The sequence below is a fragment of the Canis lupus genome, chromosome 25, assembly GCF_011100685.1.
Source record: "Canis lupus familiaris isolate Mischka breed German Shepherd chromosome 25, alternate assembly UU_Cfam_GSD_1.0, whole genome shotgun sequence".
In the NCBI taxonomy this organism is placed as follows: domain Eukaryota; kingdom Metazoa; phylum Chordata; class Mammalia; order Carnivora; family Canidae; genus Canis; species Canis lupus.
The window spans coordinates 14,818,074-14,838,997 of NC_049246.1; the positions used below are offsets into that span (position 1 = coordinate 14,818,074).

General features: G+C 41.5%; 1 protein-coding gene across 4 annotated transcripts in view; it reads left to right on the plus strand.

Annotated features, from left to right (window-relative positions):
- The first annotated feature begins 626 nt into the window (after window positions 1-626).
- MIPEP (mitochondrial intermediate peptidase) overlaps window positions 627-20,924 on the plus strand; it is a 174,700-nt gene continuing 154,402 nt past the window's right edge. For all 4 annotated transcript variants that reach the window (XR_005378458.1, XM_038573474.1, XM_038573473.1 and 1 more), the window contains exons 1-5: window positions 627-839; window positions 3,862-4,035; window positions 7,952-8,040; window positions 10,980-11,066; window positions 19,115-19,178. Coding sequence is in view for 3 of the 4 variants with exons in the window: in XM_038573474.1 (XP_038429402.1) it covers window positions 651-839; window positions 3,862-4,035; window positions 7,952-8,040; window positions 10,980-11,066; window positions 19,115-19,178 (603 nt within the window). In the remaining variant the exon portion in view is untranslated. The remainder of the gene's footprint in view (window positions 840-3,861; window positions 4,036-7,951; window positions 8,041-10,979; window positions 11,067-19,114; window positions 19,179-20,924) is intronic.

The window sequence follows — 20,924 nt, forward strand, 5'->3', positions numbered from 1 at the left end:
GCGCAGCGGTTTGGCGCCTGCCTTCAGCCAAGGGTGTGACCCTGGAGATCCAGGATCGAGTCCCGCGTCGGGCTCCCTGCATGGAGCCTGCTCCTCCCTCCTCCTGTGTCTCTGCCTCTCTCTCTCTCTCTCTAAATAAAAACAAATACATCTTTAAAACAAAAAGAAAAACATGCACAAGGCGGAGCCGATGAAGGCTCACTGGCAGGTAAGTCAGCGGGCGCCGCACAACCGCACAGCGCAGGGCCCCTGCAGAGGAGGAGCGTCGCAGGCGCTCGGGTAGTTGACGGAGCCGCGGGGGCGCCCCGAGGAGCTCCCCTGCAGCCAGACGGCCCGCCCGCTCCGGTCACGTGGGGAGCAGGCCCCCCCCCCCCCTCCCCGGCCGTTCCTCACTCCGGGCACGCGGGGGCGCAAGACCGCGGCGCTCGCCGTCCGGGCGGCGGGGCCACGCTCTTGCCCGCTGGACGCCGACGTGCTCACGCCCCGAGGGACCGCGAGCCCCGACCGGAAGCGCCGGCGTCCGCTGGCGCCGCGTGGGCCGCTGCCTTGGAAACGCGGCGCGCGCGCTCGCGGCGGGCGCTGAGGCTCAGGGGCGGGGCCCGCGGCCGGGAGGGGGCGGCGGCGGCGGCGGCGGCGGCGGCGGGGTCGGGATGCTGTGCGCGCGGAGGCTGCGAGGGCTCGGGCCCCCGGCGGCGGCTGTGTGGCGGGGGCGAGCGGGCCCGGGCGGCCTGGGGGCTGGGCGCCGGGCCCGGGAGGTCAGCACCAGCTGGTCCCCGGTGGGCGCCGCCTTCAACGTCAAGCCCCAGGGCCGCCGCCTGGACCTGTTCGGCGAGCGCCGGGTGAGCGGTGCGGGAGGGGCGCCCCGCGTGGCCGGCGGGGTCGGGCGGGTGGTTTGGTGCGGGAGGGCCCGGGCGCGCCCTCGGCGACCCTGCGGGTCAGCTGCTCCTGCGGGCCTGGGCGGCGGCGGGCGGCGGGCGGCCTTCGGGGTGCGGCCCGCGCTGCGCCCGGGACCCGTCCCCTCGGCGCCGCGGCTGCGCTCCCCGCGTGCGTTCCTCCTGTTGGAGGCGGCGCGTCCGGCCGGGAGGGGAGGGAAGGGGAGGGGAGGGGAGGCTCCCGCCCCGCCCCCGCCCCCGCCCCGAGCGGTCCCCGCCGCCGCGCACCTGTGCCCTGGGGGGGGGGGGGGGCTCGCCCTGCACCTCGCGGTGGCGTCCGGGAGGCCTGTGATGATGACTCGGTTCTTTGATTCCCGAAATAGGGTCCTTAATGTTTTGCCAAGCTTTGGGCTCTTGTTATACAACACAGAACTGGTTTTTTTTGTTTGCTTGTTTTGTTTTTTTTGTTTTTTAAGATTGTATTCCTGAGAGACAGGCAGAGACACAGGCAGAGGGAGAAGTAGGCTCCCTGCGGGGGACCTGATGCGGGGCCGATAACAGGACCCGCGACGGCGACCTGAGCCACCCGGGCACGCAGGCGCAGAAGTGCTGAGAACAGTGATTTCCTGCCCTGCAGAGGCGTCCACGGCGTTGACCACCTTGATTGCCCCCCCCCCCCCCCGGGGGAGTCACTGGCCGAATTCTTCATTCTGTCCGCACACACCCAGCGTGCTGTCTGGCATCCCCTAGGCGCTCGGTGTGGACTGAGTGGCTGGAGTAAAGGTGGCAGGAAGGCAGGCTTCAAAGGGACTTGCCTGGTGCCTGTTCTCCTTTGCATTTGTGGATTTTACCCACTTGAGGTTATTACTTTTATTTTTTGCCTTTTTAATTTCTCGCTTATTTCTAACACTGCCCCTCTTAATTGTTTTTTTTTTTTTAATTTTTATTTATTTATGATAGTCACACAGAGAGAGAGAGAGGCAGAGACACAGGCAGAGGGAGAAGCAGGCTCCATGCACCGGGAGCCCGACGTGGGATTCGATCCCGGGTCTCCAGGATCGCGCCCTGGGCCAAAGGCAGGCGCCAAACCGCTGCGCCACCCAGGGATCCCCACTGCCCCTCTTATAAAGAGTCTTGGACATGGTCACACCATTAGAGCCTAATGATGTGTTTTCTTATTTGAGCTCTGTCATTAGCTTTGTTTTAAAAAATACTTTCGTACGGAATCGGCTCCACCAACTCCCATACGGTTAAATAACATAGTACGGTTTTGACCTAATTGCTGTGAGGAGGAGAACAACTATCTATAGGTACTGAGTAGAAGGATGAAAAGAGTAAGCTTCGTTATGGACGGATGAAATATAGCTAATTTTAGCTTTATTTTTTTCTTTTGTTTATCATGATTTTAGACACTGGTATCAGATATGTGAATTGTTTTTGATTAAACAAGAACAACAAACACCCCCCAAAGGTTTATGTAATTTTTTTGTCATTACCGTCACTAGTAGTCTGAGGTGTAGAATTCCCAAGAGCAGTATAGATAGGCATGTGTGCTAGGAAATGAAAAACAGCCTGTACTTGAATCAAATTAAATCAGTGGAAAGAATCTAATTTATTTTTGGTCCCGATTCTGCTCTGCCTGCAGTGTCTTTATTTTCTTCAACTTCTTAATCATTTTGGCAAGAGTTTAATTTCAGGCATCCCTTCTTGCAGAAACGGTGGGCCTTCTGAGTCCTGAAAATTGTACCTCTTGCTAATTTAGAAAATCAACATGTTAGTCATCTCCAAAGTTAATCTATGGGATTAAGCACTGGACCCTTTAATTTGTTTCATTCATGAGTTTCTCCATGTGGTAGGCACTATGCTGGGCAGCTAGTTTAAATGATGAACAGGATTCCTACCTCTAGGATCTTGCCTTCTCAGGAGAGAAGACTTTCAAACAGATAAATTGCAATACAGAAGTATGGAGAAAGTGTGGGATTTAGAGATGTGTGAAGCAAGCTCAAGTTCTTTCTTTCCCACTATTAATGACCTCAAACATGTTTTTGTTTTTTTAACTGTTTCCTCATCCGTAAAAGGAGGATGGTGTTTCCTGCACTAGGGTTATGTGATTTAAATGAGAGGACCTATATAAAGCACATAGTTCATTTCTTGCATGCAGTAAATGCATAGTAAATGCTTTGTGTTTTTTACCTGCCTTCCTGAGGGTTAGTGATTTTTGTGTTTATCAATATATTAAAATATTTTTGGAAACATATAAAGTTTGCTGCTTTCCACCTAAGAGTTGGTTTTAACATGTTTATGAAATCTTTCGGAAATATCTGTGTGCTCAACAATCAGCTCATCCTCCCTATCTTAAGTTGTGGAATACTTGGTACTGTGAACTGGACCTGGCTGGACGGCCAGCAGTATCCCTAAAAGACATTACATATACTTTCTAACCTGGTACCTGTATCCATGCTGTGAGATATGTATTGTCATCTTCATTGTGCCTGATGGGAAAATTAAGCCCAGGAGGAGAGAGAACTTGGCCAACCAAGATCACACAGCTCTTGGTGATTATAGCTACCATCTATGAAATGCTTTCTGTGTGCCCCACACTGTTAAAATGTTTTTCAAACATGCATCATCTCATTTAATCATTTTAACCACTTGATGAGGTAGGTTCTATAATAGTGGCTAAGCTGGATTTTGAACCTATACCATTCTATTTTATTTTATTTTATTTTATTTTATTTATTTATTTATTTTTTATACCATTCTATTTTTGTTTTTTATGAAATAATTAAAAAGGAAAGACCAATTCCGTCCTTAAAATATTTGTAGTCTAATTTATGTGGAACAATGTGGGGAATGTGAACGTGGTGTCTGTGATCACAGGTATTACATGATATACCAATGAAAACCAAGATTTCCTTTATGAAAAGAGGACTTAATATGAAAAAATCCTATTCTTCATTACAAATTGGAAATGTTCTCTGGATTGCAGGGTCTTTTTGGAGTTCCTGAGCTCAGTGCCCCAGAAGGATTTCGGATTGCACAAGAAAATGCCCTGAGAAAGGCAGACTTGCTGGTGGAGCGCGTGTGTTCCATGCCGCCTGGGCCCCAGACCGTGCTCATTTTCGACGAGCTCTCCGATTCCTTGTGCAGAGTGGCTGACTTGGTAAGATGCTTGGTGTAAGCCTTGAAGCTACTTCTCTGTCAAGCTGTTAAAATTTAAGTTAAGTTTATTAGGTTTACTGTTACAGACTATAGAGCTCAGAGCATCTGGTGCTCGCTTTGGCATATATACTAACAACATGTGACCTATTTGAGAGCTGTTGAGTGTATAATTTGTTATAGTGGGAGTAAGTCATTAGGTATGGGAAAAATGTATAGGAAAAGGTGGTATGTAAAATCTGTACTTTAATATGTATAGTTAAAAAAATACATATGTGATATATAATAAAAGAATGACTACTCACTCATTTGGCAAAGAGTCTTCATTTGACAAAGATTCTTCATTCATGAAAACTTCTACCAGAATTTTAATATGACATTTACCTGTTTGTACATTTATAATAAATATTAAGAAAAGCCACTGTTTATAAACCTTTTCAGGAATGTCTTTTTCCAATGAAAACTGTTTGGATATGAACCTGTATTATAGACTTTCTTTTTTCACATTTTGAAACTGGAGTAGACAACGTACATAGGGTCTCTTCATCAAGAAGCCCATTGTCGACGTAGAAGGCACGATTTTTTTTAGCTGCCCAAAAGAGCCACCTTTGCTTTAGTCATGTCAGTGAAGGCAATTTTAGTTGTGCACATAATCCAAAATTGTGGACCCTCTTGATCTTGTCTACTTGGTATGGGACTGTATATCTTCACACTCATTCAATATTGAGTCCCCACCATGTGCCAAGCACTCTTCTAGGCATTGGGAATGCAGTCATGACAGGTGCAATCTCTGACCTCATGGAGTTTATATTCTTTTTTTTTTTTTTTTTAAGATTTTTTATTTATTTATTCATAGAGACAGAGAGAGAGAGAGAGGCAGAGACACAAGCAGAGGGAGAAGCAGGCATCATACAGAGAGCCTGACGTGGGACTCGATCCAGGGTCTCTAGGATCATGCCCTGAGCTGCAGGCGGCGCTAAACCGCTGCGCCACCAGGGCTGCCCGGAGTTTATATTCTGATGTTAAAATTTTTTTTATTTTTTTAGATCTTATGAGGCACTAGATTCTAACTAAATTAACCTTCTCAGTATATCTCCCATTTTCAGATGAGGAAAGAAAGGCTGTTAGAGGTTAAGTGATACACCTAGCCAGTAAATGGTGGAACTGAGCTCAGAGTCCAGGCATTTTGGCTGAAGAATTCATGTCCTCACCTGCTGTTCTGTACCTTTTACAGGCTGGTAAAAGCTGGCTGCTTAGGTCAGATGAATAGGCCATCTGTACCTGGAGAGGTTAGAAAGTCAGCATCCCCATCTTTTCAAAAAGTATTTATTTATTTTTAAAATGATCATACTGTATAATTGACTCCTTTTGGGGGATGATATAGTTCTATGAATTTTAACTCATGTATTCATGTGGCCACCACCACAATTAAGGTACAGAACTATTCCATTGCCCCAGAAAAGCCCCTGTATAGTCAGACCCAGCTTTCCCTTCTTAGCTCTGGCAACTACCCATCTGTTCTCCATCCCTATAGTTTGTCTCTTCTAAAACATCAGGTAAACAGAATCATTTGCCCTTTGGGAATGACTTCTTTCGCCTAGCATAACACCTCCCCATCTTTTTTTTTCCCCCCGTTTGGAACATTCTTCCCCTCCTATACACCTGAATTGAGCAGTAATACCTTTTAGATGGTCATACTGTCACTGTGAGCGCCCCCATTTTAAGGAAATTTATTTTTTTAAGATTTTATTTTATTTATTTGAGACAGAGCATGAGAGAGCACGAATGAGTGGGAGGTATGGGCAGAGGGAGAGGAAGAGGAAGAAGCGGGCTTTCTGCTCAGCGGGGCTCCATCCCAGAACCCTTGAGATATGACCTGAGCTGAAGGCAGATGCTTAACTGACTGAGCCCCCCAAGCAACCCCCACCCTATTTTAAGGAAACTGATAGTGTTTTAAAGGGTTTTTCCCAAGAGTGAAGTGAGGTGTGTTGCAGACTCCTTTTCGTCACTTCTTGGTTTTATAGGATCTTAGTTTTGTTCTGAAGTGTGCAGGTACCGAACACTGAACGATTGAGGACACGGGACATGCACTGCCCGAGGATGCCTCATACCTTTGCTTAATTGTGTCACTGAAATCTGAAAAGGAAAATATTTGTCAGGGAGTTTCACTTACGTGCAGTCAATTATTGACTTTGTTGGTGGTTTATTTGTTGTCTTAGCCTCCATTTTAATTAAGTGGTGTTCTAGGATTTTTTTTTTCCTTACATTTTTTCTTTTTGCTCCTCTCTAAAGAGATTTTAACTCTCTGCCCCATAGCTTGTCCTATTTTGGAATTTTTTTGTATTTATGAGGTATAGTAAAATCTCATTTAAAAAGTTCTAAATGTGATCTCTATGTGGAAATCTTTGGGTAAAAAAATTCAAAGAACCGTTTTCCTTCTGAATTTTTAAGACTTTACCTGCCAGTAAGATCAATACTGTAATAAGTCAAGGGCTTCATAAACTGTTATTTCCCACCAAATGATCATTTGGTTTTGCTTTCTTTTTCTTTTTTAATACAATTGCTATCATTATTTCTAAAGAATTTTTTGAAAAGATTTTATTCATTCATTTGAGAGAGAGACAGAGCAGGGGTGCTCAGTGGGGGGAGGGGCAGAGGGAGAGAGAGAAGCAGAACTCACGTGGGGTTCTTTTTTTTTAATATATTTTTTTTATTTATTCACGAGAGACACAGAGAGAGAGAGAGAGAGAGAGGGAGAGACACAGGCAGAGGGAGAAGCAGGCTCCATGCAGGGAGCCTCACGTGGGGCTCGATCCCGGGACTCCAGAATCACGTCCTGGGTCGGAGGCAGGCGCTAAACCGCTGAGCCACCCAGGGATCCCCTCTCACGTGGGGTTCTATCCGAGGATCCCGACATTATAACCTGAGCTGAAGGCAGACCCTTCACCGACTAAACCACCCAGGTGCCCCACAAATGAACTTTAAAATATATGCCAGCATTTTGAAATAAATATTGATTGTAAATTCTGCAACATGTAGATTAGTAATTTATACAAATTGTAAATTTTACATGGCTCATTTTTCAAGTACTAATGTCATTGTTATATCAAATGTATAAAACTGTGGATTTAAATGTTTTTATATTAAAAAATATTTAATAATAAAATTAGGAAATTTTACCTTGTGGTGATTTTATTTCATATTATAGTCACACATGTTTTCTTGAAGATTGAAGAATGTGTAGTTCCCTTGCATTTTTCTTTTGCAGTATGCTACAATTAACATGAAAACTAAAATCTGGCTTTACATAATTTCATTAAAAGAGTAAAAATAATTCTAGCTCAGCGTAATGCTTAAGTCAGGATAGCAGCCACTGCACCACTATTAGTTGTGAGTCATTTAAGCTGAGACTGGGAATTCATATTTATTAAAAGGCCTATAAAGAGAGAATGTGCCTTTGTTTTCTGTACAAAGGCTAGAGTGTAGTTAAATCAGTCTTGAAACTATGCTGTCAGTTGAAAAAAAGCCTCTATAGTTGTTCTCTGGAGCCAGGTTAACACGTGAGGACCATATTGCCAACAGTTTTAGAATATTTGAAATAAGATTCTGCCTTTTTGGACTGTAGAATTAGGAAGAATTCACTTGGTGTTTATTTTTGAAGGAGAAAGACTTCTAAAATAAAGTTAGTGCAAGTATTTTCTTTGGAATGAAACCCACTCGATTCTAAGGAATAACAGAATTAATAAATGTTCAGAAGGTAGCTGCTTTGCCCTTCTAGTTTAGGAAAATTTCAGTAATGGAAATGCCTATGTCAAGCCAAATGGCACACTTGAAAGCACAGGTTTTCATTTTTACCCTCAGATCTTGGAAGAAAGCTTTCCATCAAATTCCCTCTTGGTTTTGTCTTTCTTCTTTATTAGGCCGATTTTGTGAAAATTGCTCACCCTGAGCCCGCATTCAGAGAGGCGGCGGAAGAAGCTTGTAGAAGTATTGGCACCATGGTAGAAAAGTATGTTCTGTTCCCTTTCATTACAATCTTGGGTGATGTGGTTTTGTTGATTTTTGCTTTAGGAAATTTGTCTCTAGGGCTCCTCCCTGCAGGTTAGGGGATGGTGTGCTACCCTGCACAGTGCCCAGGGTGCTGGGGAAGAGGGGGGGCCCTGGGGCAGGCCACTGTGGTCTCCTTGGCACCAGCACTGTGACTGGCTATTCATCAGCTTATTTATCTGTTCTTTTCCTTGTCTGCAAGTGAAGTAATAATGTGATTTGCCTCTTAGATGTACTGTGAGGAAAATGAGATAATAAAGTGCTTCTGGTGGTATCAGGCACGTAGCAAACATCCACTCTCATTATTATTTACATTAAGTAAGAGTTTTTTATTTTATTTATTTATTTATTTATTTATTTATTTATTTATTTATTTATTTATTTATGTGTGTATTTATTTATTTTAAGTAAGAGTTTTTTAGTATCTCACTGGCAAGTTGGAATTTCATGATTATCCTGTAATGAAACTGCTATTGCATTGATGGCTGTGGGCTCTAGGCAAGAAGCCAACACTGTCTCTGCAAAGTAGCCTTGTGGTCCCTTGAATCTGGGGTGGGGAGGTTGTCTAGGGAGATCATAAAACTGTCTGGGAGTGCTGAGGCAGGCTGGGGCTTTGATGAAATGAGTTATTTTCAAGCAATCTTGGGGTTGATTTAAATATTTTAAGCCTTTACGAAGAGCTTGAAAGTGCTTGTGAAAATGACTTTGAGGTGGACAGTGCCATATTCAAAGGCACTTAAGTGCATGAGGCCATGCCAGACACTGTCGAAAGCGAGTGAGCATGGCAGGGGCTCGCTGGGCATGAACATACCACTGGAAAACATTGGAGGGCTTTTTCACAAGCCAGAAGTTGGAGGAGGTGTGTGGTGACAGAGTGCAGTGGCTTCTCTGGTTTTGACCTGACGCTTCAGGAGGTGCTACTGCTGCTTCACCCCCACTGAGCATCATTTGCTCTCTTTGTGACAATACATGTAAGTTCTCTTAGAGCCATTGAAAATCTACTTGTTGACTGAGATAAAACGGGTCCCTGCACACTCCAGACACTGGGCGTGAGGAAGGGACTGCAATTGTGGCCTCCTTGGGAGGGACAGCACTGCCCAGGGAAGAGCCCCAAGAAATGAGTATGAGCTGCTGGGGTGCCTGCCTGAGGCACCTTGAACACTGTATCGGGCCTGAGCTGAGATACAGCTCTGGTCTGATGAATGTGGGTTCTTAATTTTGCAGCAGGACAACAAGGAGACCATAATTGGTAGCAAATGGTTGTCAAAAGAGTATCTGTGCAAGGTCTTCACTTCATCCTGGAGAGTGTTTCAGTTCTCTCCTTCTTTGCCACACTCCACCGGGTGCCCTGAGGCCCGTCAAGGGCCTGCAAGTGGGTCAGGACACAGAACTAATGGCCTTCACCCGTGCTTTGCTCTTGGTTCTCCCTGAGCACCAGGACTCCTTTTCCTCTTGAGTCTAACTGAATCATGCCTTAACTACTGGAGTTGATCTTTGAGAAATAGGATGGTTTCAGGTGTGTGTGTAGAATTGATTTGTTCCCCAGTAGTGGAAATAAAAGCCTAAGGTTAGGTGTGTTTGTTTAGAGTTGATGCCAGCCATAGACTAAAATAGAGACTTTATCTCAGGATCTTATGACATAAAACATAATGCGGGAGATGTGCTGAAACTTCTGAAGAGGATACAGCACAGGCCGTGTCTGAATGCCTGTCCTTTTGAAATGTATGTAGTAGCTTGTTGAATGAGCCATCTTGGAGGTGGTGGGGGCCCACATTGATTTTCTTCCAGTTTCCTGGGATTGCTGCCTGGGCGCAGGAGAGGTGGTGTGCCTGCCCTTCCTGTTGAACATTTTCCCACTGGTGGTGACTGCCTCAGTTCCCTTGGTCTTTGGGGTGGTCCACGAGAGCCATAGCAACAGAAACTCTTCAATTTCTACAGAGCTGCAGGTTTTTGACTCATTAGGGAACTTGGCCATCCTTGAGTTCCTGAGTCAGAATGGGCAGACAGTTCTTACAGCCTCCCTTCCCTGGGGATCTACTGGGCAGGGATCACATTATGTCTGAAACCAAGTCACTGTTTAGTTCCGAGAGTGGCAGGGCTTTCTGGCATCCAGGAAAGAAGAAAGAACTCAGGACCTGGTAGTGGGACTGTGGCTTGGGTTGAGGGCAGTACTCAATTGGGGGGCTGAGAGCAGGCTGGCAAGGCCACCTAATCATAACTACTATTTCTTCATTCATGGGGGGAGCATCTCATTTAACCCTCAGGGTGACCTGCAGTCTAACAAGCTGGAGGAGTTCAAATCCTTGCCCGAGGTCACCAAGTAGTAGTAGGGCTGGTGTTGTAACTCTAGTGTGTGGCCCTGAAGCCTGCGTCCTTGAGCTTTCCTCACTGTGTGGCCATGTGAGCCTGCCACTGTGGCCCAGGTGGGCAAAGTCACCCATGTTCTAGGCTCTTCACTTTGGAACTGCACGATCTTTGTGTTCATGCTTCCTCCCATCTTCATTCCCTTTATATTAAACAAATAAATGGCCATCAGCATGTTGCTCTGAATGAATTCTCAGTGGCAGTAGGCTCAGATCACTCAGCTCACCAGCTACTACTTTCCTCCCCCTCCCCTCTCTCCTGTCTGCTTTTCTGGTTCCAGCTGTTGACCGTGGCTTTAAATTTATCCTTTTACCTTTCACAACACTTAGTACCCTGACACTTTGCTTGAGGGACTGCCTGTTTCTGTACTAACTGTGGTTTGTACTATTTCTATACTAAATAAAGAAACAAAACAAAACCCCAAACCTTTGGCCTGTGGGCATGTGTATGCTAGGATGTGACACCATTCTCTTAATGTAAAGTTAAATAGAAGATACTAGAAGATTGTTTAATTTTTTTCATTTGTAATTTTTCTAGGTTGAACACAAATGTGGAATTATATCAGAGTTTGCAAAAATTGCTAGCTGATAAAAAACTTGTGGAGTCCCTCGATCCAGAAACCAGGTACTTATTCCTTTGCATTAATTATGTTTGTGACTATTGAGGCAGATTGGAAGGACAACTAGTGTCACTGTACTCACAGCCCCCTCTGTCTGCAGTATTGCTCCCAGGTGACTATATGACTCTGGCACTTTCTTTAGGACTTCACTCAAATGGTGTCTCCTCCTACTCTGCTTGTGTTTTCTTCTCAGTCCTTATTTCCAGCATTATATGTTTGCTAATTTGATTACATCTCTCTTCCTCTTGGAGGGCAGGCATTGGGTCTATTTTGTTCAGGGCTGCATCCCAGCACCTGCAGCAGTTCCTGGCCTGTAGTAGGGGCTTCACAATGGAATGACTTCCTATTAGTGTTGGCAATCACACTTAGCTTCATGTTTGAAGTTCTGTAATTGATACCACCAGAAGATAGAAGCAATTTGATTTTATTGACTGGTTGGATGTCATGATCCTTGAAATGGTTTCCTTTGGTTCATTCAATTGCATTTGTTATGATCTGAATTGAAAAAGCTGAATTTCTAAGTCAGTGCATAAAAATATTTCATGTAGGATTTTGGATACCATGTTTCTTTGCTCAAGCTTATTTATTTATAATGATTTTATAAGTTTGTCACTAACCCACCTACATATTACCTGTCTTGTAGCACAGAGGTTAATATTTTTTCTTACCTGTTTGTATTTGCTCATCTACTTTGTATTTTATGGGACACTTACTGGGACACTTACTTCTTTTCATTCCTCAATCTCCCTCTTGCTTCCTTCTCCCCTTTCTATCTCCGTTATGTGGCTTATGACTCCCACGTGAAGCCCTGTTCTGCAGGGATCCCCTGTTCTGCAGGGATCAGTTGATATGGGATCTCACTGTTAATCTGATACACAAGCACCATGCCATAGAAATCATACAATGAGGCTGTCTTTGGGGGATTATTTTCACCTGACTTCTAGTATGCAGGTATAGGTTTGATCTTAGTTCACTACATTGATCCTGAGCCTCAGGATACTAGGAAAGCTGGTTATACCGTCAGAATAGTTTGTCTTTATCATACTTCTAGGCTTGAGCTTAACACTGTCTTTGTTAACAAAACAAGTCAAAGTTGAATGCCTGCTCATTGTGCTGGATTTATACTCAATTGGTATGGACATTGAGTAGAGATAGCAGATTATTCATAACCTCACTTTGCTAATGATCAACTTTTCTATATTTAACATAGAGAAAGTATAGTGGACTGGAAGACTATTTAGGTGCAAAGAACTTGTTCTAACAGAATATATCCTCATTTCTAGATGTTACTAAAAACACCAACAGGATCTTTAAAGTGACCAAATGATGACTCCCTTGGAAAAAATGAGCAAGGGAGAGGATCAGTATTCTAGAAAGGAGACTTGGAAGTAGAGAAAAGCAAGAATTTAAAGTAATAATTATTGAAATATCATGACACTTGTGCATCATCGAGTGTTGGCTAGCACTCAGAGAGGACCTTGTGTGCAGTAAGGTATGAGACAAGAATTATAAATTGTACATATAAGCCAGAGAATTAAAGATTTAATAAATTATCTTGTCATAACAAGTTACTGTATAAAAGAAATGATTTAAATTGAGTAGTAGATCATCATCTTATTCTTTGATACATTCCTTGAAATACTAGTTCTATGAGCTATTCAAAAGTATTCCCAGAAGGGTTCCATTAGTTAAGTTTGGAAATCTGACACATTTATGTATGGTCTCCTCTTGAAGAGTTTTAGTTTATTAGAGTCTGTGAGAAGCCCAACCATAAAGAAACCTGTTTTACTTGGGTTTTTCCAAAACCATTAAGAGCTTTCTTATATGCAAGGAACATAAACTCATCATCTTCAGAAAATATAATGGAGGGAAAACCCCAGTCACAAGAGCAACAGAAGCTGTAATATACCTTGAAATAAACTCAGGAATGCAAAGCATGCAGAACCTCAACACCCACACATAAGTTTAAATATGGGAGACAATTAAGTGGAGAAACTTACATTGTCTTAGATAAGAAGAAAGCTCAGTGATGTTTTCTACTAGGTCCATAAGTTCAGTGAAATACAATCTATAAAGAACATATTTCTGTTGTTACTTTAAATGATTTTGAAGTCATAGACAATAAATGTGGCTGAAAAGACAGGAAAAAAACTGGTGAGAAAAGTACTAAAAAGGGATTTGTACCAGATAGTAAGACATATTATAAAAATGCTATATTTAAAAGTCTTGTACTTAAACCAGCGTAGTCCATTAGATCAATGGAAGAAGAGAGAAATTCAGTCACGAATATATATAAGACTCTATTTAGTATATGATAAAAGTGTCATTTAGTATCAGGGTTTTCAGTAGATGATGTTAGGCCAGATTCCCTGCTATTCGGAGAAAATAGTAGATTACTTAAAGTTATAAATCTTTTTAAAAAAGGAAATCATAAAAGTATTGAAAATCTTGGAATATGGGAAGTCTGTCTTCTCATGATAACAAAGTCAGACCACAAAAGATTGATTTGATTATCTGAAAACTGCAAACTTTGATACAGCGAAACTTTTCCACATTCACAGTCAGAATACAGAATACAGAATACTGGGACAAATGTTACTTACACAATAAAGGGTTAATATCTTTACTGTGTTAAGAGTCCTTACAGATTACTAAAAATCAACAAATGTGTATTTCCTTTTAGAAAATTAGATAAAGGATTTTTTTTTTTGTGTGTGAAACTCTCCTTTCACAAAATAAGGAATAGAAACAGATGGGCAAGAAATCTGGAACAGGGCAGCCTGGGTGGCTCAGCAGTTTAGTGCCGCCTTCAGCTCAGGGCCTGATCCTGGAGACCTGGGATCGAGTTCCACATCCGGCTCCCTGTGTGGAGCCTGCTTCTCCCTCTGCCTGTGTCTCTGCCTCTCCCTCTCCCTCTCTCTCTCCCTCTTTCCCTCTCTCCCCCTCTCTCTCATGAATAAATAAATAAAATATTAAAAAAAAAAGAAACCTGGAACAGTGTAATAAGTGTGATACATGTAATCAATGTGAAGCAGTGGCTGCACATGTGGCCTGTACTATTAGACTACTTTGGTTGGATATTAGCTCCTTGGCTCTCCAGGTCTTGTTTTCTCCTCTGTAAGAAAAGAGTTAAAAAGTACTTCATAGGATTTTTATGAAGTTTAAATGAAATAATGAAAGTAAAATGCTTTGACAGTGACTGGCACATAGTAGTCATTCAAAGAACTGGACCCTGCCATCCTTAAAGAACAAAGAACCCATCACTTAACCAAGTTGAAACAGAGCAAGGGTAGTTTGAATGGCTTAGGATAATGGGTCCTGTCTAGTTAAGTGCAAATTGGTAAATATTAATGGAGGACACCTTTTTGATCAGTTTCGTTTCTTGGAATGTGTTCTCAGGAAACAAGAATAAAGAGATGTATGTAACAGGGACTTTTATCATAGCATGAATTACAGGAATGGGAAAAATGAAAATATTTTTAGTCCATATGACCAAATATTACGAACATTAAAAGCCATGTTTCTGAAGAGTATTTAAAGAGATAGGGGTGCCTGGGTGGCTCAGTCATTTGGGCGTCTGTCTTCGCTTTGGGTCATGATCCCAGGGTCCTCGGATGGTGCCCGCATTGGGCTTTCCCTGCTCAACGGGGAGTCTGCTTCTCCCTCTCCCCTGCTGACCTTCCCTCCAACTTGTGCTCTTGTTCACTCTCTTAAATAAATAAATTGAAAAAAAAAAATTTTAAAAAGAAATGTTCAATGTTTGTGGTTTAATTTTAAGAGAAAAAGCAAGATAAAAGTCTGTTACTTGGCTCCCAGTTATTTTAAATAAGTAGTATAACATACTCAAGTAGATTGGATGGAAGCCAAGGGAGGGTCTTTATTGTTGATGTTAGCCACAACTACATTGCCACTGAGACTGTGTCTTTATGAGACTGCAGATGCTGTCTCTGCTTCTCAGGATGCGGTCCTGTTGCGTGTCCCCCACCAGTCCACCTGGCCCTCCTCCATCAAGTGGAGTTGGTGTGTGAGGGAATTAAGTGCCTCTTACGTCCATTCAGAAACTTTGCAAACATTTTTCAAGTATCTACTATGTGCTGGGCACTGTGCTAACTTCTCTAACTTTATGTTATTTAATTTCACATGTTCTGCATAGCCTTAAAAAATAAAACAGATTGGAGGGAAATATAAGAATTTTAATGGTGGTTATCTTTGGTGAGATTAGTGATTTTCCTTTTTCCCTACATTTCTACACAAAGCTGTTATACAATGAACTTATATAATATGATAAGCTTACTTTATACATTCCCATCCCCATTTATCAATGCCTGTTGTTTTTTTTCCCCTCTTAATAAATCAAACAAAATACTGTTGCTAGAAGAGACAGAGTGGAATGTGTTTTAGGTTGACTGTTCAGGATGGGAGATCACTGTGAGGTAGAGATAATGGGGATATTTTAGGGGCTTTGCATTATTTAAGAAAGAAGGTAAGTGACTAAATTATTAATGTGGTCTATTGAATTTTCAGAAATTCAGAAGAACTTTAATTCTGTCCATTCAAGGTATACTGGCACAATAATCAAGAAGATAAATATACCCTTTATGAAAAGTCTGAGAAAGCCAGGAGAGTAGATCAAATATTTGGATAACTTAATTCCAGAAAACTAGTAGTTTAAAAAAATTATTGACAGAAAGAGGTGTTAAATTTGAAATTGGTTCCAAGCATGTAGCAGGATTAAAGAGAAAGAAAATGATTCTCATTAGCCAAGAAACTCAGCTTCCGGCATAGCATCAAAGAATTTAATATTCTAAGTAGCTGCTACTAGTTGGAAGAAAAACTGAAAATCTCATGCAGTAGAGCCTTTGAAAAATTGTCTAAGTGCACACTGTTTTATGTTTTTAATTATTGGAATTTGGATGGAGTTGAAATAAGTAATTATCGTGGTGGTGTTCTCAGGTTTGTACTCTATGAATAAAGGAATAAGCTCCTACATGTAAAGCTAGTCATAATTATTTTTCATGTTCTGCAGTACATATGTTGACTTTTTAAAACATTGGTTGAAGTTATTCTTTGTTCCCTCTTTGCTTATTATACTTAAACTCCTTATAAAGCATTTACAACCCAAGTATTACAATTCATGACTTTCTTTTTTTTTTTCATGACTATCATACGGCTCCAATACAACCTTTTTAAAACATTCTATGTTCTCCCTATGTTTTTTTAAAATTAAGTTTGGTAAGTGGAAATCATAAATGCTATTGGAGTCCATAGCAGAGGCCCCTAATTTGGCTAGTAGTGAAGGACAGCCTTCAGAGACCTCGCAGTGGAGGACAGGTGTTTCATGAGGTGCCAGGTTGATCACGCCAAGGGATTCTGACCTTGAGAAAGGTCATCTGTAGGGGTGGAGGACTGGAGGAAGGTGATGCAGTAGGGCTAGCTACAGTATATCAGGGGAAGGAGGACCGCTGCCTGAACTAGGACAGTGGTATTAGGAAGGAGAGAAGAGGTTATTTTATTTTATTTTATTTTATTATTTTTTTTACAGAAAATAACATTTTTATTGTGGGTGGCTAAAATGCCCAGAAGAAATGTCATAACTTTAAATAATTAGTAATAGGAAAGAAAAATATGTGAGGAGCATTCAACTAAAGTTAATTGAAAATAAAAGTAATACTTTCCTTCAATTTTTCTGTGAACTTTAAAGCACTTCTGAATTTTAAAAGAGAAAAGACAAAAAGAAGAAAAATGCAAATAAGCATTAGGAAACAGACAAATGATAAATAAACCCAAGTGTTGACTCTTTGGAAAAATGAGTAAAATGAAGAAGTCGGTAGATAATATAATTTAAAAGTTGTTGAAAGTTACAAATCCAAAATTTGAGATAAGATTACAGATATAACAGGGAAAGTTAAAAATATTATAGAAGGAATTATGTTAACCCTAGTCTGTGGAAATAAATTTGAAAACTTCATAAGAACAGATAATTTTCTAAATAACAAGGTACATATGCAGAACTATTTTGATAAATTTTTTTTTGCATGAAAGGACAGTGATGAGTATGTGTTTCTGAAGAGTTTCCTCTGTGGGTCTCAAATGCATTCTATAGTATTCAGATTAAATCGGTGAAAATGCATATAGATAATATATGGCAATGTGTCTATATTGGTCTAGGTAGACACACTGCCACTTATCAGCAGGTGAGAGAAGTCGGTATGGAAGCTACTCAGACACAAACACTGTACCAGGCACTGAAGAGTCAGTCATTAGATGGCAGAAACCAAGACCCCATTCTCCAGAGGGGCTCACAGCATAGTGTTGGAGGAGAAGCATCCATTACACACACAGACATACACACACACACACACACACACACACACACACAAAGAGAACTGCATTGCACTGTAGGGAATTAGAAGTACAGGGCTCTAAGAACATTTTATAACGGGCCTTCTCATTAGGAAGGTGGTCTGGCCAAAACATCTAAGCAGGGTTTTCTTGAGAGGACTTACTGTCCCTGAAGCACCACCTGCATGGAGGGGATGGCATGACTGGAAGGCCCTTGACAGGAAAGAAAGTCTATTTATTAAAGAATGAAAAGGTGTCTGGAGGGCCTGACGCCCAGGAGGGGTTAATTTGGTTGATTGCCCTATTTCTTTCTAATCCTTTTCCCCCTCACCACCAAATAAATAGCTACCATTTACTGTGTAATTTTCATATCGCTAAGAAAGTGATGTGTGATTACTTCTTTCTTACAGGTTAGTAATACTAGCATAAGCTCTATAAGATACACTCTTGTTTCCTGATCCCCTGATACATATTTATCAGTCAGATTTACTTAAGAGTGATATTACACTCTTATTTTTTGGACATCAGGGACCATGTTTTTCACTCTAATGTACTGTGTGTACCGGTCCATGCTTTCGTGGCACAGCATGATGACATCTTGTTTCCAGCACACACATAATTCTCTTCCATTTAGGATATGGTATGAATTCAACATTTTAATTCCTCTGGTGTCTAATGGGAAGTAAATTATATCAAATTAGCTTATAACTAAAAAGGGAGAAATGTCCTTCTAAATATAAGATATTACAGGAGAAAATTAATGAAAAATTGCCCCTTACTTTAGATACTATCCAAGATACTTTCTATTCCACTATTGTTGTTGTTTTTTTTACTATTCTGATGAAATTGTTACATCAGGGAAAGGGTAGGAAAATTAGGGCTTGCTCTTAAGTTTGCAGATGCATTCAATGATTATTAAAAATGTTCCTCTCCATAGTGCAAACTAGTACTAGTTCTGGAGATGGTGAAGAACCTTCCCTCACAAGTCTTAAGCCAATTTAGCACAAGGTGAATGGAAGCTGATAAGTGAGGAGCCTGCTTGATGGTCTCTCTTAGAACTCCCCAAATACTTTATTTGTATCCATGTTAGGAAATTTACTGTATCTTTACCTTGTATTCATTCATTCAAAAAGTATTTGTCCCTTTATGGGACCATGCCTTATGAAACATTCATGTCTTTACCCACAAGCATCTTAGAGTATATATAGTTCTGTTAAATATACATGCTAGATATAAAGTATATTATAGTTATATGTATACAGGCTTATCTAGTTGCAATTGGAAATCATTGAGTATTTATTTGGTGGGTTGCATAAAGTATGTGGCAAATATTTTTTGAAGGAAAAGCAGTGGATAATTGAAAGGATGTCCATTTCTTCTAGAAAAAAAGCAGAGCAGCAGATAAATTTGGCCTATTCGAGTAATCATCATTCCCTCGGTTCAATTTAAGGCTTATTATACCATTAGCATGATGTATATGATGCCAGATCATCCATAGGAGAGCTTAAATGCCCGGTCAGTCAGCTGGGTATTTTGCCTGATTTCTAAGATGTTAATTCCTGGTTTCAAACAAATTTATCTGTATGTGTGCATGCATGCATGTGTGTATGTAAACATTTGGCTTTTGGGGAATTTGGTTGAAAAAGTCCAATTTATTTAACAAGAAAGTGATTTTATTGTTATATGTTATAACCTGGGTTCTTATTTACAGGCGAGTGGCTGAACTGTTTATGTTTGATTTTGAAATCAGTGGAATCCATCTAGACAAAGAAAAGGTGAATCTTTCCTCTCTGCTTTTTTATGCTCATTTTACTAATATCTGGTTGGTATCTTTATTGCTACAGTCCTTGTACATTGCTTAAATATGCAAATCACAGAAACTTTAGGTTGTTTGTGTTATGAAGTTCTTTTATTAGTTATATTTGAATGTAGCACTCTCTGGAAATTTGTCCATTATGCATGATAGTTGAGAATTATGAAATTACACGAGACAGTTGAGGTGTTTGAAGTGTTGTGGCATCCTAGATGGGCGATATCAGGAAAGAGAGGCAAGTGAACAGGAAAGCTGAGAATGCTGAAGATTGAGGTCTGGGAGTGGAAGCACAGGGATTATCGCTGAGACCTTTACATGTGCGTGTTCATATTATACGTGTCTTTGACAGATCCATGTGGTTTTGTTCTGGAAGCAGGAAGCAGGGGTTCTACAATGTTTAAACTGGAACAGGAGGGACCTTAGACATTGTTCAGACCCCTCCTTTCACAAATAAGGAAATAGGACAAAATGATTTGTTCAAGTTCCCATCCTTTGTTTCCAAAATGTCTCACCCTGGCTGTTTCTCTTTCTAGAACACAGCATCCTAAGAAACTGAGTGCCTCATTTTTATATTAAGCTCAGGGCTGGGAGAATGGGGTGACTGAGCATCACTTAAAGATCTTCCTGCTCCATAGTTATCTCCTCTACTTGCCTGCAGTCTGTTATGGTTATGCTTTTTTTTTTTCTTCATAGGTATGTTTCTCCTAATAAATAGAGCACAAAGCCATTTACTTGAATAGAGATTAGTTTATCAGAGTACTTTGGAAAGTCGAGGTCAGGGTCTTCGGAATATGTAGCACCTACAATAGGTAATACCATTTTGCTTAGTGCTGGGTTTGAGTAATGCTGGGGCCACTTGCACACCTGTGTGTTTATGTGGCTTTAAGGGCTCAACACAAGACTCCTAACCTCAACCCTGAGCTGACACATGCCGCCCGGCAGTCCCCACGGCTAATAGGCTCTACTGTAAATTTATGTTGTTTAAAATTGACACATTGGCTCCTCTTCAAGCCAGTTCTTTAGTACTACTTCTCTGCATAATAAATCCACTAGTTTCTGTTTCACTCGAATAAAAATTTGGGGTGAGTTCACATTTTTAAAATTCCCTATACTTTCAAGTCTTAATCAGTGACAGAGTCCTTAGATCGTTTCTGTAGAGCTCCTACGTCTGTCTGCATCCCCAAAACAACTCACCCTGAAGCTTATCACCATGTACCTGGCCTGTCCTAAAGGTCTTTGTCTCCTGTCTCTCATTATAATTAATAGTGATTAAACATTTGCTATTTGAAGCATGCATTCTCATCAGAGCTTCATAATAGCTGTGAGGTTGTTTGAGTATTGCTATCATTCCTGTGTTGTAGACGAGGAACCAAGGCACCTAGCATTTATGTGACATCACAGAGCTCAGACTCCAGAGCTTGCTCAGCTCTCCCTGCTCAGGTTTTCTGCTGGTCAGTTCAACCTGTCTGTGAACATTGGTGTGATTTCCTTAAAGTATTGATTCAATCATTACTCTTCTGCCCAGAACCTTTCAGTCACTTTCTGTTGCCTATAGCAGCTAATATGTAACAGAACAAACATGGTGATGCTCTCCTAGCTGTTCCTTGGCTCCCCTGTAACTCATTACACTGTGCCTTCTCTGTGTGGCCCTGATGTGGCTCTTCCTTCTCCTCTGTCTGCCCACCAGGCCTGCCTACCTTAAACCCCT